The sequence below is a fragment of the Zeugodacus cucurbitae genome, chromosome 3 (assembly GCF_028554725.1).
Source record: "Zeugodacus cucurbitae isolate PBARC_wt_2022May chromosome 3, idZeuCucr1.2, whole genome shotgun sequence".
Taxonomy (NCBI): Eukaryota; Metazoa; Arthropoda; class Insecta; order Diptera; family Tephritidae; genus Zeugodacus; species Zeugodacus cucurbitae.
The window spans coordinates 69,156,811-69,184,646 of NC_071668.1; the positions used below are offsets into that span (position 1 = coordinate 69,156,811).

The 27,836-nt window shown below is 34.2% G+C and overlaps 1 protein-coding gene across 1 annotated transcript; it reads right to left on the reverse strand.

The window, feature by feature from the left end:
* Nucleotides 1-803: 803 nt before the first annotated feature.
* LOC105219980 (ADAMTS-like protein 2) lies at nt 804-27,836 on the reverse strand. Its single transcript, XM_054227669.1, has 4 exons — nt 27,709-27,836; nt 26,144-26,246; nt 17,333-17,408; nt 804-1,047 (listed from the first exon to the last, which is right to left on the reverse strand). The coding sequence occupies exons 1-3, from the start codon at nt 27,831-27,833 to the stop codon at nt 17,370-17,372; spliced, it is 267 nt and encodes an 88-aa protein (XP_054083644.1). The 5' UTR covers nt 27,834-27,836; the 3' UTR covers nt 804-1,047; nt 17,333-17,369.

A 27,836-nucleotide genomic window follows, 5' to 3' on the forward strand; every position in this document is an offset into this window, starting at 1 on the left:
GGATTATACTACATCACCATTAAACAAAAGCTAAAGATATTTGCTTTATGATTGCATAAATACATACATTTCTATATAGATACTTAAGTAAATGCTGAAATTAAATGACGGAATGCTTAAATTAAAAAAATATATATTCGAACAGTATTTACTGGCCAAACTTACGGAACAACTATAAGAACATGCGGTGATTACAGATTCCTTGTGAGCATTGATTTTGAAGTACATATATTTTTGGGCTTTAATGATGTTAGAAAATGGTCCTTGCGAAGATTTTGGAATTTGTGGGACTAAATTTTTATAATCTTGTTGAAACCTCACAATTGTTGAACTTAGTTGCTGTTATAATACTACTTTAATGCCAGAATAAACACTTAAACCTCTTTCTCAATACGTCGCTTACTGTGCGTTATAAATACAATTCACTAATCGAGCAATTACTTTGCTTTCCTACTTTTAAATTGTTCTATTCAAATTATATGGAGAGAACGCCACTATCAACATAGAACTGCTTTACCGACACGTGCAGTTTCGAAAGGCATTCTCAATCAGCACAATAGCTTTTATTGCATTCGACATCTGTTACGGCGAATTCGTACGGAGTGGTGGATTCACGTTAGCATTTCGAATATGAACGTTCTTTAATTCAACATGCAGCACAACACATCATGCGTTGTTTTCACCTTATTTTCAAATATTCAACTTACCAGCAAAAAATCATTGAAATGCTTTTTTAACACAGATTATTAAAAGTGTTTCGTTTCTTTTTTATGAAAATAATATATTTTCTAAATTAACTTATACTCTAACAATTGTGATTTCTATTATTTATATAGATATAGATGTTGACAAGAATTTTTTATTTCGCGAAAGACGAAAGTGATTTCAGGTGCTGATATAACGGTTCATAGTTTGCTTGGTTATTCTCTGGCTGAACACTATATTTTGTACTGTATAATCTTAGCACCCGCAGATGTGCATCTCCGATCCATGATGAAGAATGAAACACCAATCAGCTCTTCATGCCAATCTTCATTTCGATAAACTCTGTAAGGCGAAAGAAAAATAATTTGATAATAATTTCTTACAATAAAATGGATTTAAAGGTGTTATATACAATATATAGTCATAATGAGTACTATTTTGAGTATTTTGTACCAGAAAACAGCGCGGGGAACAAATATGAATCTCTCGAGCTACCTTTGTCCACTTCCTCTTACGGCAATGTTAAATTTGTGGATTTTTGGCTGATTTCGTCTCTTCTGGTCGTGGGTTAATTACCTTTTCAAAAATTTTATTTTCGAAAGGATTCAAATTCAATATCTATCAAAGTATCTATTCTATATCTCACAAACAAATTGTCCTACAGCTAAAATAACTCACAATCTTGATTGAGAGACTAATATTGAAAATAGAGCATCTCTAACGTATAGGCGATGGAGAGAAAATTTCAGCAATAGTTTCATGTATATTAAAATCAAATTATATATTAGATTTTGAATAGATTACTTAATTTCGATGTTCCAATAGATAATACAATTAGTAAAATTAATTCAAGAAAAATTTGCGCTGTTGACATCTCTAAAAATATGTTCCTTGGATCATCTTATTTGAAAATTTTATTAATTTCTATAAAACGAATAATATGTAAACAGGTGCCAACCCTTCCTCCATACACTATTTATTATTATTTTTTAACTTATTAAGTCTTTTAATATTTTAAAACAGGTGGCAACTTTCTCACTTTTTGTCGAAGTGTTAAGAGTACACGAACACCAGCACCATTGCCGCTCCTCTCCGAACAATCCGACCAACCGCAGATGCGCCATTCATACATGACGTGTATGCTCGTGGCCGCAGTAGCTGACTCCCGCTCTCCATGCTTCTGCCATCTGGCGTGCGGTAAATGTAGTCACCACATCCTCGGGTGTTGCGCCAACGGCTGTGCCAATAGTTGAATACGTTTTTGTTGTAGATGTGATGTCACTTATATGGTCTGTTGCTTCTGGTTGGTGCCACTCATTTCCCGTCAGTGTTGCTGTTGCTGCCATCATTCGTGTCTTCTACAGCTGTAAGCGATGATGAGGCAAATGCATCTGATGTTGTTAGGGTCAGTAGATCTTTAATGTCGCAATAGCTCGTCCTGTTCAAACTTACAAAGGAATAAACATAAAACATAAGGAAGACTTATTTGGCATAACTCTAATAATGTAAGTATCCGGAGAAAACCTCTTGAGATACATTTTTTATATTCTTCTTAGTCCGGAACTACTGTAGTCATATTAATTTATTTGTGCGACGGGCTTCCGAATCTTGCTAAAAGAACATAGCCTTAACAGAATTTTACAATATCGAATAAATACATCAAATGTTATTATAGTCCAACCTCAATTGAAGTTTAGTAGATCATATAAGGTTCTGAATATTCGTAAATAAATTCTTGATGATATTGATACCGGATGATACGAGAATATTAAACAATTATTCAGGAAAATTACCAATTTTACATTTCAAAAGCTTCCCAAAAATTTAATACCTCAGTAGTGATGAGTGAAGTTCTTACATCTTACAATAATATACAACTATTTACCAAACCCAACAACTCACCAAAACCAGCGAGCTTACGTCTATATAGTACATGCATATTAAATATGTATGTATATATCCCATTTCATTTAAAATTTCTACGTCGAGACAATACAATGGCACTACCAGTACAAGACTCTCTGATTTCCCATGAGTACGAGGCGTAACAATAGGTTCAGCGAATGTCGGAATTAAAATGCGAAAAGGACCAACATGACTACGAATGTCGGCAAATTCACGTAAATTGCACAAACTCGTTGCAGTTGCCACTTTGCTGCAGTTATATTATGAAGCAATTATGCATTTATCGAACTCACGCTGGATAACATGGAATTGGTATAGTTGCAGCAGACAAACAGTCTCTTTTTCAAATTTCAACTACTATGGTAGGTGCTTTAACTTATTCACACCGGCAGCACAACCACCAGTGTGAAATGTGTCAAACATTGTCAATATTGGCTCATATTGTATGCCCCGTACGAGTATATTCAAATATATGCATATGAAACATTCATCAGTATACATATACTCGTAAGCATTGCTCACATGGAGACTAAATACCTAATTATTGATGCAGTTGCCAGCCAACTGCGGCTGCTGTGAAAATTAACTGCAATTGTGTAATGAAAATGAGCAATCACTTGGGAATTTTTCGACAAGTGGGTCCCAGCGCATACTGTATTTTGAGTTAACAACTACATAAGTGCTATAGATGATTGCATGGAAATGAGCATTAATGCCTGCATGCTGTTACTATATGAAAACGTTGATCCTTAGTATATAATAGGAAAAGAGATTATATAGATTGATATATTCATTTTATAGTCAGATTGGCGCAATTGTTTGCCTCCCTTAATATACCGATGACTTTTATGAGAAGTATTATTTCATGTCAGAAATATTTATCTGGTTTTGAAGTTGATCTGAATAGTTTACTGCCAATAAGCGAATTGATTTAAAAATATAATCTACTAACATATTACACACTAACTTTAATCCTTGTCGAAAATGCGTATAAATTAATTAATGTTGAAAATTTAATTGTGTAACTCTGGCGAGTTATGCAAAATTGATTAGCATTTGTCTGCTAATACAAATGACTATCCACGATAATCTGCTTATACCACATATATACGAAATTTAATTTCTGCATCAGCATGTATGCCAGTACATCCCAAACGCAACGTAACCAGTCGAGTTGGCGATGATGATGAAGCGACTTTAGTTGCCGCCATCGACAACGCTGTTTCTATTGTTATAGTCATTTTACGTTCGTCGGCGCGCTTCACTTGCTAAATGTCTCATTTGAAAGCCGTTAGATAAGTAGAAGCAACGCCGACTGCCACACTGTATACTTAGCTCTAGCTAAATCGCTCACATTTCTATGACGTTCTCCACACAGTAAGTTGGTAGAACATGAGGACACGCGCTTTTCTATATGTATGTAAGTGTGTGTTGATTTGCATTTATGAAATTGGCATTTCGTACTGCTTTACATTTGCCATTTGACAATTTTGCACTTTTATATGTATATGGCATGTGCAAGAATTTCCACAGTGGATTTAGCATTTAACAGTTCAGATGGAATATTTATGTTTGAATTAATGTAGATTATACCTAATTTGTCAGTTATGACATTTAAATTACAAATAGATACATTTTTAAGCAGGGACCGTAAATAATGATTATCGTTCCGATTTTTAAGTAAAAAAATCAATCACTTAGAATCGCCACACAAACAAAAGGATAACGTCATTGTAATCCTTTTTGGACGATCTATCCATTTCCACAATGATTTTTTAAATACAGATTTTTATGATTTTCTTCACAGTTAATGATTAATTTTGAGTAATTTGTAAAAAATCATAAATAATCATCATTTTTGAGCAAAAAAAAATAAAAATCATAAATAATCATTATTTTTGAGCAAAAAAAAAAATAAAAATCATAAATAATTATTATATTTGATTTTTATATTTTTTGCTCAAAATAAAACTCACTTTTGGATAACATGTTTGCTATTAAGTTTTTTGGTTCTATTTTTTCATATCCTTTTAGAATGACATGAAAATATTGGAATATTAATTTAAAAAATGCTATTACCAGCATATGTATGTATATTTATGTCAAGGCAATACGTATGCATTTACATCCATGTAAAAAAATTTATAAAAATTTATAAAAATTTATAAAAATTTATATTTCAATTTATCAAAGAATTTTTTAGCCACTTTACTATATATAACTTTTACACCAATTAAATATTTATGCACTAATTATCACACCAGCAAAGTAGCCAAACGAAAATTAATTTTCAAATATAATGAATTAACGAAGTAAAACGTTTGTTAATTACAGACACTTTTTCAAAACAATTTAACAATAAGTTTAAGTTGTAAGAAATTAAGTGTTAATTGGGAGGTATATAAATAAAAGTTTTCTTTACAGCAATAAAAAATACATGTACATATATATTCAAATATGAATGGATGCTCGTTTGAGTAACATTTATTACCACCTCCACCAGAGGAAAGCTTAAAAAAGTCATTTGTACTCTTCACTCGTTACAACAACAACACGCATACACTTTCCAAGGATTTTGCATTCCTTTACGCTTTGTCATTCAATCAACTTCGTTTGGGTATGCCTTACTTTGACATATTTGCAGCGAGCTTCCCAGTGAGCCAGTACTGCAGCAGACATCCAACTCATCCAAGTTGACTAACATTCGCCAGCACTTTCAGGGAAGGGCCGCTTTCGATGCTGTGCAATTTCTTCTTCTGCTGCTGTGCATTTGGAAGTTAATAAAATAATTGATTTGACTTGCGGTCGTGCGCATATTGACGTCGCTGATGTCGCCACAGCAGTGACAACAAAAACGAAAATATCTGCAGTCAAAGGCAACGGGGATTTGTCGTGGCTTTTCGAGTGTGCAAAATGTTGTCGAAGTGGTATTCAGTGAAGTATACATATTCATGTAATAACTTAGCAGTATACATAGTTACCACGGTGACCAGTGCAGCGCAGCCACTTGCATGCATTCGAACGAGTCACATTCATTTGCATGGCTCGTTGCATGCTGCAGCCGCCAATTACTGTGAATGAAAAATATTAATAAATTTGTGGCGGTCGCATGGCAGATAGCGACGTGCCCACATACACAACTGCTGCACACACACATATAAAAACCACACTTTCTCATATTCACCTACCGCTATATGATGTAGTAGTCGATTGCATACATTCAGGCGCATACCATCCAAATTTATATATATATATATATATGTTTGTGTGTTAAACTGCAATTAACGCGGAATGTTTATAGACATGCCAAGTGGCTTTGATGTTCACTTCCGTTTCCTGTTGTGTAGCATATTGAATGCTTGAGTGGTTTTTGGCCAACAATCGGACTAAGGTTTTACATACAATTGCATAGAGATAAAGTGTGAATGTATTGACTTAAAACAAGTAAGGAAAGGCCAAGTTCGAGTGCAACCGAACATTTTATACTCTCGTAATTTATTTAGAGATTTGCCGATATTTTCGGTGAAAAATTACCCTTAGGCACTGAGTTCTTCATGTTTGATATCAGGGGCCTTGAAAAGTCATGGTCCGATTTTGACAATTTTTCCACAAGTGATGTCACAGCTCAAATACAGTATTTGTGTAAAGTTTTATTTCGCTATCCTCATTGGTTCCTTATGTATATCTTATAAAGTGAAGGAATCAGATGAAATTCAAAATTGAGTTATATGGGAAATAGGCGTAGTTGTGTACCGATTTCGCCCATATTCCACCAGTGTCATCAGGGTGTCAAGAAAATATTATATACCGAATTTCATTGAAATCTGTCGAGTAGTTCTTGAGATATGGTGTTTGACCCATAAGTGGGAGACGCCACGCCCATTTTTCATTTTGGAAAAAAATCTCAGTGCAGCTTCCTTCTGCCATTTCTTATGTAAAATTTGGTGTTGCTGACGTTTCTCGTTAGTGAGTTAACCCACTTTTAGTCATTTTCAACCTAACCTTTGTATGGGAGGTAGGCGTGGTTATAATGCGATTTTCTCCATTTTTGAACTGTATAAGGTAGTACCTAAAGTAAATGACTCCAGAAAGTTTCCTTGATATAGCTGTAGTAGTTTGCGAGGTATGTACAAAAAACTTAGTAGGGGACGGGGCCACGCCCACTTCCTCAAAAAAATTACATCCACATATGCCCCTTCCTAGTGCGATCCTTCATACCAAATTTTATTTCCATAGCTTTATTTATAGCTTAGTTATGGTTTTTTAAGTGTTTTCGGTTTTCGCCATTTTGTGGGTGTGGCAGTGGTCCGATTCCGCCCATTTTCGAACTTAACCTTCTTATGGTGCCAAGGAAGCAGTCGTTTTTTTAGCCACTTTCTAATACAGTCCAAAAATGAAAGAAATCGGATAATAACCACGCCCATCTCCCATACAAAAGTTAGGTTGAAAATTACTAAAAGTGGGTTAACTCACAAACGAAAAACGTCAGAAACACTAAATTTCACATAAGAAATGGCAGATGAAAGCTACACTCAGATTTACAAAATGGAAAATGGGCGTGGCGTCGCCCACTTATGGGTCAAAAACCATATCTCAGGAACTACTCGACCGATTTCAATGAAACTTGGTTTGTAATAGTTTCCTTACCTCCCAATAATATGTTTTGAAAATTGGCCAAATCGCTTAACAACCACGCCTACTTCCTATATACCAGAACTTTGAAGACGATCTGAATCGGTTACTTTACAATATATAATGTAAGCACTAGTGAAGATATCGTTACAGAACTTTGCACAAATACTACGTTTAAAGTGTGGCAGCCCCATTCTAAAAATCGCCAAAATCGGACCATAGGTTTTCAAGGCCCCATATATCGAACATGAGGACTTCGGTGCTTCTAACCTAAAATTATGGTTTCCAACTTTCAATGGACTTTATACAATATATATGACGAATATGTGGGTCAAATTGTGTATTATATAGTATTAATTAAGTTAAATAAATAAATTGCGAGAGTATAAAATGTTCGGTTACAGCCGAACTTAGCCCTTCCTTACTTGTTTTCTGTTACTTTCAAACTGAAAATATATACATAAATATTTCGAAAGGTAATTGTGTTTAAAAATTACATTTAAGGGCTGCTATGGAATTTTTATTTAAATATTATCTAAGAAATTAAATTAATAGACATGAAATATCCACTTCAGAAGGAATGTGGCCAGTCGAACACACAATTGGTATAATTTATGAAACAGACTGACATAATCGATTAAATCTTTTTAATGCGATTAAAGCACTATGATAGGAGAACAGGGAAGTAGCGAACCAAAGCAGGCGACTATTTGTTTTAATTTCTTTTTTTTTGGAAAATCGTGTTTATTGAAATTGCAATTAATTTTCTAAATGTAAATATATATTTTTTAAAGCATTCTTACTCTAATAAAATGCAGTTATGTATAATATTTCTATAAGAAACATATCTAACTCGGCTAGAATTGTTCTTTATTACATATGTTTATAGAATTTTTTTTTTTTATATATTCATATATTAAAAATCATAAATTAAAACAATTTTTGCATTTATTACACAATGCATATTTTATCGCTCTAATAACATGCCGTTACTCCAGTATTGACTGCATAAGTAGAAATATAAATAAATACATAACAAAACAATTCCACAATTGGCAAACTTAATCTAACATTAAATCAATCAAGTGCAACTATTTTGCAAATGCATTTTGAATAATGCAATAAACAATTTAACTGGTAATAACTTTAGAAATAGCTATAGGCGTACATATGTAAATGTATATGACCAACGATTGTTAGAACGTATATATACGCATGGGAGTATGAAAGCATGTGTAATGAAATTCGAAAGTGACTTAATTATGGCTAAGTAATATGAGAGCTTATTTTCGTGCATAACGAGCTAGATATTAACATAGTCATACATTTATGAGAATGTGTGTGTATGTAATTGATTTGGTATTTGTATGACTTATGCTCATGAGGAACGCTGCAATTGAACTGACCGAATTTACAAAAGCAGTTATGTGTTGCTAACAATGTTATCCGTTTCTACAGATAGTCAATTAAGGCTAAAGCACAATCGTACAGACATGCACACATACAAATGTAAACTTAGACAATAGAGTTAGTGAAATGTAGAGATGCGTTTCCATAGAATAGAACAAATATTGAAATTCTGTGCGCTCTAAGTAAGTTGAGCTTTAGCAGAAACAATTGGTATGCTAATAATGCGTGAATTATATTTCTGCTGTTTATTTTATTCTTTGGGCTAATGAAGTGATCGGAGTGTGCTAGTGAACAGATATATGTATATGTACATTTCTATGAAGATATAAACCAGTATATACATATGCGATTGTATGTAATTACAAATGCAATTATCAATTTTTATTAGCTTTAGTATAGAATTTATCACTTCATTTATTTATTGTTTGTCTTGTCTGCAGAATTCAATTCAATTGATAAATGGGTATAAATGGGTTGGCAGTAGTTGTGGTCGCTGTAGAGAGATTTGAATATGTAGTTTTATGTATGCTGCTTGGCATGAAAATTACGTATATCAATTATTGGAATATATGAGAGTCTTATAATCGTGTTATTTTATTGACCCATAGATTCGCTCTACCAATGAAATGTGCCCTAATTAATTAAATTTTATTACTCTTAAAACAATACATAATCATTGAATTAACTTAAACCATAAATTATTTAGCTTCAGTTGAGGCATTTCATACACCTTTAGTCTCTATGGCATGACATTTTGTCGTGGTAATAAATTTAAAAGCTCGAAATAAAATTCAAAATTGTAAAAATGTTAATTAATAAAATAAAATATAAATAAACTTTTTGCTCAATGCACCGTTTTGTGTGTTTAATCGATAAAATATTTTAAGAATATTAAAATTTAAATTTCAATATATACGAAATTGCATTTAAAACTGCCGAAGAAATGTTATTTTTTAAAAAGCTGTGTGCTTGAGTCCCATTGATTTTGCATATAAAATAGGAATAAACTCTAAAAATTATACAGATTCACTATCATTAAAATATATAACGTAAAACAAAATATGGAATATTTTATTCAAAAATATCTTTAAGCTTGTATGAGTGAATTTATTATATTAGATTGCCTCGTCAAATACACATACATTCGTATTAGTTCAATTAACAGATAGCATTTTCAAAATGTTCATAAAATATTTATTTAAATTAAGTGCATTTATTCCATTGAATGCGCTCAAATAAGAGCAAGCATTCGCATAAACATACCGTAAAAATCCCGTTAAATGCATGTGACATATGCATATCGCGTATTTTCGCTAACTGTATTGCAAATTGTACAAAATAATTATTCATTGTCAATAGCGTTGAAAGAGTTAATCTATTTCCGTTTTTTCTCTCCATTTTCGTCGCTCTATATAATGTGGGTTTCGATAAAGTGCGACCAATATAACCGCAAACAACACGTTGAAGCACACATACACTCATATAGTGTTCAGTGTATATACATTTATATGCTCGCTTACTTACACAAATGCATTGTAACCGTTGGTGACGTTGTTTGCGGGTGGCAAACCGATTGTGACAATGACAATATCAGCAACAATATGTGTGAAATGCGGTTAAAGCCGTTTTTAATTTGCATAGGTACTTAGTGAATTTTTTGTTTACTTAATTGTATGTGCAAGTATTATCCATGTACATATATGTATATATATGTAATTATATATGTGAACTGCATAAGTAAAGTAGTATTGAGCAAGGAAAAATGTCAGCGCCCAAAGTCAAATTGTGTTTGTGGCAGTAAATGGTGCCATGGCTCAAAAACAACAACACTCTCATACACATTTATGTAAATGCGTGGGAGTAAGCGTGCGAAAAGCTCAATCAGAAATAGTAAAAATAAATATAAACAGTTTAAGAACTCAAATTGTAATAGCACAATTGCCCCGAATTGCTACAAAAATTGTCCCCTGGGACACATTCGCATAGCATTCATAAAATAAGGAATAAGCTCCAACTTCATTCATGAAAATTTAAATAGTGCACATAACATCACTCACTCAGTTACATACAAACACACATATATTTTTGGTTGTTTGTTAGTGGATGGAATTAAGTGGCAGCATGCCAACGCTGATATGTATTGTATAGTGGAAAGCATATTCACATACATTTATCTACTTAAAAATTAAATCGTTTTTTATTTTTACATCTTTCTGTTCTTTTTTTCGTCTTTATGTGGCTGGCTCACTCAACTATTTTCTCTTTTTTACTGAAAAATTTTCAGCACGAAATTTGTAGTTTTGCATAAATGCATTAAATATTTGTATCAACCCATTTTTTAAATTGTATTTTATTATTCGGATTTTTTCGTGTGACATATTTCGAGTGCGAATGTGGCAATAGTAGGGTCTCAGGGGTAATATAATTTAACTTAATTATTATTTCCGTAGTTTGCTACTAACATTAACTAAAATATACAGCAACCACTCTTTTCTGAATTGAGCACAAACTTTTTTTGAACGCTGTTATTTCCAATATTGCAACAATAATATAAATATAAATTTCTCCACCCACGCAATCAGTGCTATGTATGGAAATATTTTTCAGTAATCACAGCACACCATTCTGTGTATTTATTTATTCAAGCTTATGTTGTGAAAATATTTGGACAAAAATTTAAAGTTATTGCTGTGCAATTACGAAATTGAGTTTCAAGTGCTAGAGATTGACGAAGCAACAAAGAAAGCACCAAACAGAAAATTTAAATAAATATAAGAATGGAAAATGAACAGCACGATGATATTGTGTACACATGCTCTAATATATATGTAGCGAATTCATGCAAATGTACATGTACATTGACACATAAATAAGCAGCGAAGCACACATAGTATGTTACTCATACGCCGTGGGTTCACTATATTACAAGTATACATAGGTGTACATCTACAACACTTTTCACTGTATTTAATTTATGCCAGCAAATTCACTTACTTCACTTTGACTTTTCTCTGCAAAGTTTTTCTTTGTGCAGCCAAGTGCTGCCGCTACTCACTAACTCCGTTATCAATCAACTATTTGAAATAGTCCATTTGCTAAAATTTCTCTAAACTTCAACATTTTCTGCAGCTCAGAAGAAACTTTTCTAAATCGATGCGCTCACTTGAACTCTTTTCGCAGAAACTTGGCTTCAGAAAAAGTAGCGAAAGCAATGTGTATTTCTGTATAATACGTGTGTATGCTATACTTGTACATTTGAATTCTTAAACCCACATGCTCACTTGACTATTTAGCTAAAAGCTATTCAAGCAAAAGCTCCAAGTTTCAGCATAAATATTTTATTTCAGCTTTATTCACTTTAAATGCAGTTAAGTTAATAAAATTTAATAATCCTATAACTTTAATAAAAATTTAATCGTGCAGAATATGTGTATTTATATGGTAGAAAAAATATTTTCAAATTGCAGATTTAAAGAAGGAGCAATAAGGAATGTATTTAAGGTGAGGAAGCTAATTTGTTTGATTTAATGCTTTGATTTAATAATTAAGGGAGGAGGGGTAAGGTTTGACAACTTTTTTTTCATTATTTTTTTTATTTTTTTCCTGAACCATCAACATCTCAAGAATATTATGTTAAAATTTTAAGTCATTCGGAGAAAAACTAACGAAGTTACAGCAGGTTGAATAACGGTACCTCCAGCTACCTGCGCTGAGTGTACAAAACTTTGAATCGATTTTCCCAAATATGTCATTTTTAAAGTCGGTGAATAGCCTACAGAAAAAACTACATCGATCATTTTGAAATTTTTAACAAATATTCTACATATATGTAGCTCTCGAATGACGTCGAGTTTTTCCAAAAATTTTAATTACTAACAATTTTACAATAACAAATAGGTCGATTTTTTCGTCTAAAATCGTCATTTTGGCTTGAAAATGGTATCGAAAATTGAAAAATTTAAAGATTAAAAAAAAACTCGACGTCAATTGAAAGATAAACTAATAAACTAAAGAAAGCATTTTGATTTTTTGGTTTCCGATGATCCAGTGATGCTGTAGGCTGGTCACCGCACAAACACCTTTTTTCGAGGTGCCTGCAGAGATCGACGCTAAATCCGTTATCCCTCGCTATTTTTCGATAAAACTGTTTTTAAGTATTCTTCAATTGGTTAACTATGAATGATATTTTTAAGAGTAATAGTATTTATTAATTCAGTATCAATGGTTATATACTATAAATGTCAATAATTTCCGATTTACGCTGTTAATGTAATAGATTTTCAATTAAAATTTTGTAATAATTATATATATTTCACATGGCGTGTTTAATATATACGACTTATCAAATTTTAACTTTTATAGTTAATATACACAATAGATCCCAAAATATAAATTTTAGGCAGTTTTGTTTTCATTAACCTTATCATCATCAAAACAGAAAACCCATTAGAAAAAATATACATACATATACGCAAAAACAGGAGCCTCTCTAGATGAATCCGAGGCAGAACAAATACCATACATTACTAACAAATAGTCCTAAACAGATGCAAAGCAAATAACAAATGTAAAATAACAAAACATGTATGGCCCGATTATAATAAGATAAAAACGAAGGATTTATTAGATAAATCTAGGAAAAATATATACAGATTTACAACAACAATAACAGGACACTGGCCATTTGGAGAACATGCGCAGAAAATGGGTTTGCCCCATAACCACATATGTCGCTCCTGCAAACTAGAGGACAAAATGGAAACGGTTTTCCAATATCTCTGCGAATTCCCAGCCCTAGCTCTAATCAGACATAGGACTCTTGGAAGTTAACAGGCACCCAATCTTGGTTGGCTGGCCTCAAAAAGAATAACAGAAATAAGTAGTTTCATAGAGAGCACAAAATGTTTCGAACGCCGAGATGAAACGCAATAGCAGTAATTACTAAGGTTTTACAATAGTGTAACAAAATGGCTCATCTAGCGCTACCTACCTAAATGCTCTAGTCATGAGAAATATTATTTTCACATTTTTACCCTTAATTGACTATTTTATATTTGCATTCTGTGCTTTTAGCATCTCTCCATTCCCTGAGAATTTTGTTGTTACTGGTTTTTACATCGCTCGTTGTTATTGTTGTGCCGTGCGAATATGTCAGCGCGGGGTGGTCACCCTCTCCTCTCCAGTTGGCAACCCTACCAACTACCCTACTAGCTGCACTGCATATTTGCATTGCTGCAGCATCGGTGATTTGGGAGGCGACCTGCGCCTGTGGTCATTTTCAACTATTCTGCCTAGATTTTGTTTTAAAATTTTTTTGTTGTTATTTGCACATTTCTCATATTTTCAGTTTAATTTTCATTTGAATTTCTCTCTTTGCCATTTTAATATTGTAATGGTAAACGGCTGTGATATGCACTACAAAAGTATTTTTTGTATGCAGTGGGGAGTCTGTGCAATTTTATATGCATATTTTTTGTTTTATTTTTTCTTCTAGAAAAAATTGTACAGCGTAATTGACCAGAAAATTGAATTAAAGAAATTTGACCGCTGCAGTTCTAGGGGGTGTTGTAATGAGAAATAAGTAGGGAGTGGATTTTTTTACGAAAAAATAATAGTTTAGGAACTATAGAAAATTAAATGAATATTAACATGAGATATAAAAAAGCTTTGTGGAAATGTGAATAGTTTCTAGAAACAACAGAATTTTTTTCTTTTAATCGACACCTCAATCATAACAATAAATTATTTAAAATTTCGCGATATTTGTTCCGCATAAATCAACAATTTTTAACTAAATTTTATTGAATTTCATTATTGTAGCGCCGAAACCTTACCTACCTCCTGCCGTCCAGCGTTACGTTAAAGTTTTCTGCTATGGTTTCAATAATAGTTTTTGCTGTCGTGTCAATTTCACGAGCTTCACTTCGCCACCTAGAAGTGCAGCAACTTTTACACTTGAACCAAGTCAGGTACGAGTATTTCTTAGAAGAGGCAATGTTATTGTTGTTACTGTTTTTGTAATAGCAGTACACTCAAAGTAAGTGTTGCTTTAGACGCGCTTGAAACAACTTGAGATATTTGGTTGGCAATAGTTTACATTGTTTCTTACTTTTATATATTTCTGTATATAACTGTGTGAATGTGTGCATTTGTTGCGAATTTTCGTCGCCATAACAGTTTATGAGTGCTCTCTTTGTTTTTAGATTTTGCTTTCCTCACAATTACTTAACGTTCAGTATTTTATTGCTGTTGTCATTCTACCTTTATATTAATTTCGTTTTTCATTAATTTCATCCCCTCAATGTGGAATGCAGTCGCAATCGCAAGCGTTTATGAATATTTTCAATGTTTTCTCCTTTTAGCGGCGTTGACTGATGCCGGCGTCTGCCTTTCTTTCATGTTTCGAGTGGTTTTAAGCTGCACTTCATTTCGGTTTTTAGTGCACTCTGCTCTTGTTGCTTTCTGTTTCAGTTGCTATTGCCTTTTTCTGTGTCGGCGACAATTTTATTACATTTTTGCATTTATTACACGCTTTCTGCGATGCCAAGTACTTAAGAGAATGTTGCCTGTTGTAGATTTTCACATTCATTCCGTAGTTGGTAAATACATACATATGAGATTCAATGGTTACCCATGTGAATTATCAATACATATTGCCATCGAGATTTTATTATTCATATGCAGTGTACAACATTAATGGCTTTCTGATACTCTCTGTTCCAGTCAAATAAATAGAAGTTAAAAGCAAATGTTTGGTCAGATCTTACTTGTAATTATGAAGAAGCAGTACGAAGGAAACAGATTTGTGAACAATAAAGAGTTTATCAAGAAAAATGTTTAATTGAAAGATCGCGACATATTTACTTTCTGATCTCACGTCCCCAAGGCACTTTTTGTTGAAAATATTATTCTTGGAACCGAATTGAATGGATGAATGGATGAAGATGACATGTTGTTTCAGCAATACGATGCTGATTGAAATGAATTTATTTCAATGAAATTTTCAACACAAATTGTGAAAATTCTGAACTGATATTAATCTTTCAAAAAGTTTGTCTGAAATGTATTTGGAATTCCATAAATAATTGATGGAAGAAAGAACCGATGAAACAAACACAACAAAAGCATTTATCGCATGCTAGAAATTAATCAAACAACCACGTGCCAAACGAAAGGTAACAAAACCAGCAAAATAGTTTGAAACTAAATTGGAATTGAAAAGAGGAAAACAAAACAACGGTGAATTGCAGAATGATGATGCTATCTATACAAAATGCAAGGCAATGATTTTCAACAACAATAACAAAAACGGTGAATGAATCTATTAAATGAGTGATGGAAATAACACAAGCGAACGAACGAATGAACAAGTGAACGAACCAGTTGACAAACAAACCATCAACAATTAAATAAACAACAAAGAAATCATCACAACAACGAGGTAAATTTACCAGAAGAAGAAGAAGTCACTAGGAAAAGAGTGACCAGAAAACAACAACCAAGCTCGCTGACATTCGGTTTGTTCGGTGTTTACTCGTCTACGCTGACGGCTAAACTGTCAGGCAGAAATAAAAAAAGAAAGAGAAACTGCTTGCCGTTTTCTTTTCATTGTTTTACTACTTCTGTGTGGGAATTTTACACTTTGACCTCTACACGTTGGATCAGCTCACCCGTAAATTTCTGAGTAGTGAGTGGAAGTACGTCATTGCTAGTAAAACATTGGCACGACTGCCGACACTGAAAGGAGAGTTGAAAGGCATACGTCAAAAGTGGTGAGAGCGCCGAATGACAGCGGGATAGATCAAAAGCAGAACAAGATATGCAATTAGTGTGAGTAAAAAGATGGAAAACACAAATTTGCTGGAATTTGTTTCGTCCTTTCTTATGGTACGGACGATAATAAGTGCCACGAAAAATTTAATGCATTTCAAATGAGAAGGGAAAAACAAAAAAGTCACAAAAGAGAAACCATAAGCAATAAGGAATTGAGCAAACAAATTGCGATTTCCTCGAGACAAGATACAATAAAAACCAAAATAAAGTAATATTGACAATTTCATATATGAACGCGTATAATTCTTGTTGTCATTGCAATCGAGGAGAGATGCGCATTCGTTTGTTCTCGCCGTTCACAAAAAATGGATGTACGCTCCCTTGATGGCATGCTGCACATACAAGTGCTAGAATAACTGTGTTGACAAAATCTGATTATAAAAGCAATCCAGGATCCAGCCATGTGAGCGCTTCAGTTGTGGAATAGCATATGAAAAGAGTGGAAAACTATCAAATTACGTAAAGTAGATAAACATTGTTGCTGTTGTTGTGTTTGGATGTAGGATTGCAAGCAATCATAGTTACATTGCAACTCTCTTCAGCGTGGTATGTGCCTTTCGTGGCATCGCAAATGATTCGAAGCAGCCACGTAAGCACTCCTCAGCTGTTTTGTTAAAAATATATACAGAAATACATGTTGATATAAATGTCGGTTTGGAGATACATAAACACTCACGCAACAATAAAGCTACACCGGACATTTCCTTGTCCAGCTCGGAATGTATTTTCATTCCTTTTCAGTTCGAAAGTGAAGTTATTTGTCGTGTGCTTCCAATTTTGGAGTATCCACACTTTTATATATTTGTGTTAATATGAAAAAAAAAACTCAGTATGTCCATTGACTTACCTCGTTCTATCGATAATTTTTTGAACGTCAATTTCTTTCACGAGCGCCTTGCTGCTTGCGACGAATTATTTAAGAGCTGGAAACAGATAAGATACAAGTAATTAAATATACATATGTCCTTAAGTAAATATTATTAAGAAAGTTTTTACTTTAAGGTTTACTCTAGGCGCTGAAATCCGTGATTTAAGCAATAAATGTTGCGATTTCATTCACGCATTCTATTATGTTTTCTAATATACCATTTAGTCATGATTATTCAAGGATATCATGGAACTAGCGTCAAGATCTAACAATTATAGACCTCAAATAAGTAGATAAGAAATTATTTCTCGGTTGGGATTTGTTTGTGAGAATCGAATTATACTGTTTGACTACATAACATTTTTCGTACACTTATATTATAAAAAAATCATGCAAGAATGCAAAAGTGTATTCCCAAGATTTAAGAACCGTGAGAGTAGCACTTAGTTATTTCAACTTCACCGCTCAAATTCGCCCGTCCAGCATTTCTATAATATTCAAAATTCATTCCGGTGTTTTTCCTTTCCATTTATTTATTAAAAATCTCTATCCTGCCTATCCTACACTTCAAACTTAAGTATCCAACATGCTCTACTCTACTTTCATTCACCCGCAGGTTCCTAAGCAAGGATAACAAAACGAGAACATCTGTGCTGATCTTGTAGGGTGTATACAGATGACAGAAAGCGACAAAGCGATTGAAAATATCTAAACAATATGTGATTGCAGTCAACGTCTTGAGCGCCTTATATAGCGATTGAGAGCAAAGGTAATAAGGTAAGACAGCAAATATGGAATTAGGAAGACCGACATACACAATATAATATATCTATAATATAACTGTAGGTATACGTTGTCCTAAATAAATATGAGAAAATATAAGAAATCCTACAAGTGCATATTTTTATATTTTTATGCAGCTGCTGAAAAGGATGTGAAACGAACACACTTGTGGATTTTGTTAAAAGGTTCAAACTCAAACTCACTCTTGTTTATATTTGCAGGAAATACGTTTGTTGGTCAATGTATGTGTGTGAATGTGAATCCTCTATGCTATTTTCAAGGCAACAGAGTACTGCTGTTCTTATTGTATTTACACACATTTGTCTGAGTTTTAGCTACACTTCTCACTATCAAAACAAATTTGTACTTTTGTACTTCAGAACTTCAGGTCATTTCATTCGTTCAACAGCAACAAGTATTTGTATAACAGCAATAGTTACTGGTGGCTCAAAAAATATGTAGGCCAATGCTCCAGTGTAGTCTTGAATAATCCTGTCCTGAAGGTATCAAACTTTTTGATTTAGAAGAAAGGTGTGTTTTTGGTTAGATAGATTATCGAATTAATGGAAATTAATTTTTTTTCAATTTGATGGACGGCACAAAAGACGTTAACGCCATTAAGTAACTTCGGTTAATATAAATTAAGTGGGCAATTTGATTTCGCAAAACTTAATCTTCTCGAAACTGTTGAAACACAAATCCAAGTGAAACCATACATTCTTAGTCAGTCATCACTCTTAGTGTCAAACAGACTTCTTTGTCGCCTAACGCGTCCGTGTTGAGTGTAAATGATGTGAACTCACTGGTTGTTGCTATTGTTATAGTACATTTGGAATGAAATCTGAATGATTTTATTTCATTTCCACAAAAATTAACAACGAATTGCGCTAACAATTTATTTTGCTTACCAAAAATATTGTGCAATAAAAAATAATTCTCGCATAAAAGGTAAAATGAAAGAAAAGAAACTGAAATATGTTGAAACAATTGTATAACGGCGACGAAAACAGTAATGCGTTGGGTGGCGACACAGCGACGCGCCACAAAGTCTGCTCTACGCCATACTTGCTGTCAGCGGCAAATAAACTGGCAAATATCTTTGAAATAATAAAAATGTGAAATAATAACAACAACGACTATAATATAACAGTTTATTATCGCGCCGAATTTGGCCTACTCCAACGACCGCATATGTAAGTTCTCAAGCAGGCAAGGAGGCTGGTTGGTGATTTCAAAGCCGATTAAGCACTGTGGTTAGTCATAGATCAAATTAAAAACAAATTTTCAAACAGTTGAACAAGCAAATTGTTTTTCTAGAAAAACTGATATAATTATTAAATACAAATTTGTGAACGGCGTTGCCATAAGTTTAAAATGAACCCAAAAAAAGTTGAAATAATAACAGAAGCTTTGCAGAATGAGCGTTAAAAACTGTTATTTTGAGAATTCACTTTACTCTCTTTCTGTTTCATTAATGAATCGGTAAGTCCCACAGTACAAAGTTGCTCAGCACCTAAAAGGCGACCTACAACTACGCGCGAAATGATATGCTTCGTTGGCGCAGGATATTCGGTTTGTGGGGCTATACAGAAGGCAGCCGAAGACGACTTCGCTTTGGCTTCAAAACGCAATGTAGTAAAAGAAACTGCCAACCAGACAATCAGCCAAGTGTAACCGAGCAGATGAAGAAGAAGGCATAGGACTGAATTAGTAGAGTAAAAACCAATGCCAGTGAGGTTGGCACCAAAGAGTCCGCCGACAAAGAGACAGTAAAGCCCAAGCAGTCACCGAAACGGCCAATAATTTCTTACAAATAAATATAATCTTCTTTTTTGTCTACTCACAACATCTCACAGCAGTCGCAAATAGGTGTAATCAGTATTATGTGGGTGAACGTGTAGGCAACGAAAAAAGTAGCAGTTTGTTGGTTAAATTTAGTTTGGTTTTGTGGCTTGTCGCTTGGCGGCAGTTGGCAACAAATAATGAAATAATGGATTGGCTGTTGGTGACAAATTCCATTGCCTAAGTCATACAACAAAGACAAAGAAATAACAACAAAAAACATAACAGAACTATAACATTATTTGGTAAAGCCTTTGCACAACTCTAATCAATATTCTCAATTTTCAAAGGAACTTTTCAAATACAAGTAAATATGTATATATATTATGAAAACACAAAATAACATTTAAGGCAACAACGAAGAGAATTACATGTCTTGTCTCAATTATTGTGTCCATTTGACCGAACCTAATGCCCAATTGGTTGTGGCATAATGAAGCTTATCGGCAGTACTTGATCGCTTAAGAGTGGGAGCGAGCTGCGCTTGGCCAATCACGATAATAATGCGACTCTTATTTGGTGTGTCAAAGCTATGCACCGTTAAATAAATGTTTGGCGCTGAGTACAAGCTCTTTAGGGATCATTAGTGGAGCCACATTTAATGTGCTCAGTCATTGTATTTGCTAGCTCACTGACTCACCCACTCACGGCACTTATCCTTTGTGTACATAAGCGGTCATTTAATGTTTGCCACCGTAATTTACTATCCTGTTTACCACACTGTCATGAAGCAAATACCATAACTCTCGCCATCATCAACGAGCTCCCCTATTATACTCCATGCTTTCGTTGGAATTTATAGTTTTGTCTGTGGTGTTGGGGTGTTGCACAAAAGTACCTATAATTTATATGTCATTACTTCTCGAATTCTCTCTTGAATTAAAGCTGTAATAAAAATGTTTCACAGTTTTTGAGTGAATCAAGTGTGTTGCACGTTTGGAGGCACGGGCTCGGGCGACAATGGTAAAATCATAAAGTATTGAAATTTGTGTACTAAAGTAAAAAACAGATGATTGAAACACTGTAACTGTATAAAAAGGGACAACTTTTTGTAGAAAACTAACCATTTCGTACGGGGAAAATTTGATTTCTATAAAATAGTTATATCATCCAGACGCCCCACCTCGTTCTCAGGAGAAAGCTCTTAACTGTATGACCGAAACTACTATGACAACTAAATGAAATCAAAATCAAGGACATTCTGTACCTCGTTATCAGAGACTAGTTTAACAGACAAGTAAGTTTATACATCATGAATAAAAACATAAGTTCATTAAAATACTGCAAGAAACATAAACAAAAGGGACGATATAATGATATAATATCTATACAAATACATTCACATATATCGCAATATATGTATGTATCGAAATAACTAGTATAAGGAAGACAGTTAATTTAGTGTTGAATAAAATATACTAAAATATACTAACTAACCTCACGCATATAAATAATTTTACTTAACACATTTAGCACCACATTAACACAAGTATAGCAGTCTCCTAACGTGCTTCTACTGTCCACTGTTTGTAAATACCTAAACTTGTCAAAAAGAAAACAAACTTGTCAAGTGTTAGAAGGTGAATAGCAAACAGAATTCAGGAGGTGACAACTACGTAAGCCTTTATAAGCGTGACAACATTGAGGGTAATGTTTAGAGGTAGAATAGAATAACAGTTGTTGTGCAGTCTGGCGGTACACGTGTCGATAATGTTACTCTTTGGTTGGGATCGGTTGTGATCAAGACCAAGACCAATAATTCATCCAGTCACCTTGGATCGCCGGCAGGCACCTCCGACTCTGCATTCGAATTACTACGATAACCATAATTCCCACCGCCACCAGTAAAGCGCTCACGCAGTTGCTTTGGCTCTTCATGATGCAGATGACTAACCGAGCGATGACTGTACTGTTAAGCAGATTCAGCGTGTTACGTCACCAAGTCAACATACCCATTACTGGAATCAACAGCGTCCTTCTCAACATCTTTCTCATCCGCAGAATCATTATTATCATCGTCGTCCTCTTCATCTAGATCCCAATCTATCAGACTAGAAATGGAAAGTGGTTTAATTGAGTTTTTTATACTCTCGCAACCTGTTGCACATAACTGTTGTTTGTGTCACCAAGAAATATAAGAGTTAGATATGGGGTTATATATACATAAATGATCAGGATGACGAGTAGATTTGAAATCCGGATGTCTGTCCGTCCGTCTGTCCGTCTGCCCGTGCAAGCGATAACTTGAGTAAAAATTAAGATATCTTAATGAAACTTGGAACACATACTCCTTGGTACCCTCCTCGGTCCACTGCCACGCCCACAAAATGAAGGAAACCGAAAACCTATACAGTGTCATAACTTAGCCATAAATAAAGTTATGAAAATGAAATTTGGAACATAGGATAGCATTAAGGAGGGGCATATTTGGATGCAATTTTTTTGGAAAAGTGGGCCTGACCCCGCCCCCAAATAGGTTTTTTGTATATAACTCGCAAACCAATAAAGCTATATAAGCCAAACTTTCTGCAGTCGTTTCTTTTAGCCATTTCCTTATACAGTCCAAAAATGAGAGAAATCGGATAATAACCACGCCCACCTCCCATACAAAGGTTGGGATGAAAATTACTAAAAGCGGGTTAACTCCCTAACGAAAAACGTCAGAAACACCAAATTTTACATAAGAAATGGCAGAAGAAAGCTACACTAAGATTTTTTTACAAAATGGAAAATGGGCGTGGCGTCGTCCACTTATGGATCAAAAACCATATCTCAAGAACTATACGATTGATTTCAATGATATTCGGTATATAACACTTTCTTGACACCATGATGACACGGGTGGAATATAGGCGAAATCGGTTCACAACTACGTCTATTTCCCATATAACTCAATTTTGAATTCTTTTGATCGTTCACTTTATAATACATATATACATTAGGAACAAATGAAGAAAGCAGAATAAAACATTACACAAATACTGTATTTGAGCTGTAACATCACTTGTGGAAAAATTGTCAAAATCGAACCATGACTTTTCAAGGCCCCTGATATCGAACATGAAGAACTCAGTGCCTAAGGGTAATTTTTCACCGAAAATATAGGTAAATCCCTCAGATATTTCTATGTAATTCATTCCCTCTGAATTTTTTTCTTATAACAGTTTCTCTCTGTACCTGAAATGGTAAAAGTCGGGTCATAACTTCTCCCAGATCCCATGTACCTAGTTATAAGTAATATTAAATTAAGTGAGCGTATAGTCTTCGATACATTGTATCTTGGTGGTGAAAACGAGTGAAATCGGTTCAGGAATTACCTCAGTCCCCATATACTATTTATGATGATTTTCGTTATTATATTGGACTTTATACCAAATATATGGGTCGACTTGTGTTATCTTTATAAAATTACATCAATAAATTGCGAGAGTGTAAAATGTTCGGTTGCACCCGAACTTAGCTCTTCCTTACTTGTTTTTAATACTTGTTTGCCTTTTTAATAACTTAATGCCATGTTTTTAATTCGGTACTCACCGATGCAACGTTACAAGAGACCCCCGTCGAGCATTGCTGTACTGATATGGGTTTCGTAAGTGGGTCGCATTTGGTGTTGTGCACTATGTCTGGAGAGCAAAGGTACACATACAAACACATATGATTGTGCAAGCCGCTGGGCATTTCGAAGTAGTTAAGTTGCGGCAGTAGTGGCGTGGTTGAATCCGTCAGAAGACAGCATATACATTTAAATATTCAAATGCCATAAAGAGAGTTCAGTTGTTGTTTTTGTTGTTTGCATCACCGCAAGTGAGATTAAACGTAAATGACACAAAATGATAAGGAGTTATAAATTATTTAAACGTGTTTGGCATTAAAATTTGCATAAAAGTGTGTGTATACATCATAGATATGGTGAGTATGTGTATAACTACGCTTGACACTGTGAAAAAGTCAAAATTTTATGCAAATTCATACACTCGAAAAAGAACAAAAGAAATAAAGATATGAGCAGAAAAAGTTTACCAAGCAAGTAAGAATTTAGCGTGAAAAGGAAGTTTGACTAATGATACTATTATGTAGCAGTACTGATATGCTCGTACTTGTATATACAAATGAATGAATGCAGTGGAAAGGGGGATCACATCATTGCTGTCTAAACATATGCGAAGGCTTAGAACCCACATAATTACGACTTGTAGAAGCAAATATGGAGAGTAGTCAAATATTTATTATTAGTATAAAATGTAGCTAATGCATATTCGAAGTGGTAGTCAGAATAATAGAATTTATATCGCACTAAAATTTATTCTAATCTTCGAACAGAGTTCGAACTAATATACATAGTGGGTATGTTTCTAGGCTCGTGGAGATATAATATTTTGAATGTTTGCAAGTATCCTGCCTCTATACACAACAAAAATATATTAATTAATATTAAATCCGAAATACTAGAATACTTTTTCAACAAAACTCTTAACTGATGGCAACCCTTTTTATCAATTATCAACACTACGTCGCACGTAAAGTGGTTCACTTATATCCACAGCCTAAACCATATAATGTATGCAAATATTTTTTACGCCTGTGTCTACAAACAGATGGAATAACATTAAGTCGTCACAAGGTAAACGCAATGAGGTTCTGAAAAGAATGCGACATTGGAGTTTTTACACTCAGCAGGCGCATATGCGATAGGAAATACACCGAGTGAACTTATGTATTCATATACATAGTTACTTTATGAAGAAAATACATACTGACATAAGAATGTGCTTGTGTGGATACAAGTATTTTGGAGCACACCAAGTCTTAAGCGAGCGCACATGCCGGGATTTAGTAGCTTTCAATGAAGTTGGTTATGCTTTTGCGTGCGCTGTCCCAGAAGTTTAATATACAACAAACCCTTCCCTCAGTTAACTGCAGTTCATCTCAACAAACATTTAGATGGAGACGCGTCACTGCCGCAGCGTAGAAAGGATTAGAGGGTCGGTAGACATGAGTAAGAACTACTTAGAATAAGTCTATGTATGTATGTATGTTTAGAGAATATGAGAATATGAGGCAGCAAAATGATGCATTTCAACAAGTGTAGCGCATCTGCTAGCTTAATATACGCAGACAGCGCATTTTAGAAGCTCGTCAGAGTCAAGCAGCGGGTCATCTTCACCTCGTTGTAGCAAAATAACGTCAATATTTGTTGTTGCGTTCCGTGCCTTTTCGGTTCGCATTACAGCTCGAGTGCAATTACGTCATAAGACAACTGCAAACATATAAGATAAACATTTTCAGTGTCTGAAGATACTTGTCGAACGAGAAGGCGAACCGGCGGTGTACTGAATGCGAGTGAACTCTCTAAAAGAGTTGTACTTACGCGAGGATATAGTGGGTTGCAATTCTAGCATATTTAAAGTGTTTTGATATACAGTTTTGGACTTGCTACTCCTATAGTTGTCAGTATGAACTTACATCGCTTGTTCTAATTGATGTAGAGGAATATAGTAAAAAAAATAACTTTGGGATTTTATAACTAAAGACTGACAATATTCGTGTAGTTTCGTGTGTTAAATTGCCTACAACAACAACAGCGATGATATTCCTAAATGGAAATAGTTAAATAAAATACCGTTATACATATAGCATGTATTCAGAGTTAGTCAGAATCAGATCTAATAAGGTTCCTTACTTCCTCTTTCCCCAATGTACAATATCGCCTTACTGAACGCTCAACGAATATCAGACAAAATAAGTTACACTCACTTATAGTAGTATACTCGCGTAAAATTATCCAAATTAATAATAACCTTAATTTGACGAAATTACGGATGGCTTGCGGTAATTTCACGAAAATCAAGTCATCGCACAACAACAACGAAAACAAAAACAACAACACAATAGCGAAGAATGGGTGCGATAGACGTTCTGAGCGCTCTGCTTGATGCGGTTCCAGCTGCAAGCGCTTTTTGGTAGTCTTCAAATCGGTCGAAATGGAAAGTTTAAAAGCAACAATCTGAGTAAAGGCCAAGTAAAGGAGCCTTTAGCTTTTCTTGTTGTGGTCGCGCTTTTTTGTTGTTTGTTTTCTTTTATTTCAGAAATTGTATTGATGTTCATTGGTTTTCTTTCTTCTTTCTTGGCACATTGTAGCTATTTTATGACTCCATTTACGCTTACCGTTGTCTTGATGTCATTATTATCCTCCGCATATACCACCATGTACTCGCAGTAGCCAGGTCCACAGAGACGACTACATGGACTCCAGTCATCGGTGATCCACCTAAAGCGAAATGGAAACGAAATTAAAACAAATATTTTTTTCTTGTAAAATGAAGATACGAAGAGTTTAGGTGATAGGAACAAAATATAAGGAATAAAGTGCGACAGCGAAGTTACTTACGTGGGTAATAGAAATACTACCAACCCATAAGTAGGTCGGGATATTAAATACTACATAAGAGAGATTTTTATACTTAAAAAATTAGTCTCATCCTAATTCAAGATGGTTGAACATCTAATGCATTTTGTAAACGGCCTTTACATATCTTTTATTATCCATCTTTTACCTCACCATCAAAATCTGCATACAGTTTTTTTCTCATTTTACCCACACATAGCATAAATGAGTGAATATTGAAGTATTTGCAACTAACCCAGTGGCCATAAAGAACTCTCACATTTCAAAAGTGGTTGCCACATATTTGGACTCACATTTTGTTTTTGTCTATTACATTGTTGTTCTATGAAGTTATGCTTTGCTGAAATGCACTCATATGCGCCCTTGGGTCTGGATATGGCAGCCATATACTTATACATAGGTATATGCATACAGACATATGTATATAGAAACAAATATGACGTTGCTGTTCCTGCCAACCAAACCAAGTCCATATATCCAGCTTGCATTCAAACGTGACAGAAAATTACGCTCAGAAAAACAAGTTTGATCATAAAACTTCAGTGAAAGTGTCAGTGGTGTTGTTGTTGGTGAGTGAGACGCTTGCTCATGAAGGCGCCAGTGCTTGAACATTTTTTCTTAACTGAGTGAATTTCAGAGTTGAGGTGACGCGTTGGCAGTAAATGAAGTGGATATAAAAAAAAAACCAATTATCGCGTGTCGCCGATGTGGTCAAGGACGAAATGAGTGTTAAGCAATGAGAGTTTGGAAAAAAGCCATAAAAACTTAACAAAAGCAACGGCAGGAAGGGAATGAATGTGCAGAGAAGGCCGTTAAAAATGTAAATATTTTTAGATAACACTTCTTTTTAATGGAGGTCAGTGTTTATTAGGTATCTAACGCAAGTTAGTAATGCCCTAAATTAATAATACATTTATACTCTTTCTCTCTTTTATAATTGTATTCATATTCGTACTTAAAATATTGTAAATCATTAAATCTATACTCATTACATTACATACGTATTTACACCAATGCTAAAGTCATACCAAAATATAGTATATTTTGTAGAAATTGAAATCTTGCAATAGCTATAATTTGAATACCATTAAAGCATCTTCAGGCGCTTTAAATTTAATCGAACAACCTCTTAAACTAAGTTTTGTGGAAAAATATTTAAAATAAAACTGAAAAGAAAAAATTTAACTTCTTTAGCAAAACACCCACACAAACGGTGGCAAGGAAGACATACACTGTCGATGGTAAACAAGCTTTGGCTTGGACCGCCAGACATAGAAGATAAAACCACTTATTGCCAAAGGCAACAAAATTTTGAAAAAATTACCTTGGTGGACAGGTGTGCGACAGGTTGCAGAGTAGCACCGATGGTTCTGGCCGTTGAGGATCGCTGCACACGGAGTCCCCGACTTCTACTCCAGTGACACGATTTCGACACTCCGATTGAGACATCTT

Coding starts and splice junctions, on each gene's coding strand:
- LOC105219980 (XM_054227669.1), bottom strand. CDS start 27,833: ATGTCTCAATCGGAGTGTCGAAATCGTGTCACTGGAGTAGAAGTCGGG. Junction 26,247..27,708: donor TCGCACACCTGTCCACCAAG/GTAATTTTTTCA, acceptor ATTTCGCTTTAG/GTGGATCACCGATGACTGGA. Junction 17,409..26,143: donor ATAATGACATCAAGACAACG/GTAAGCGTAAAT, acceptor ATCTGTTTCCAG/CTCTTAAATAATTCGTCGCA.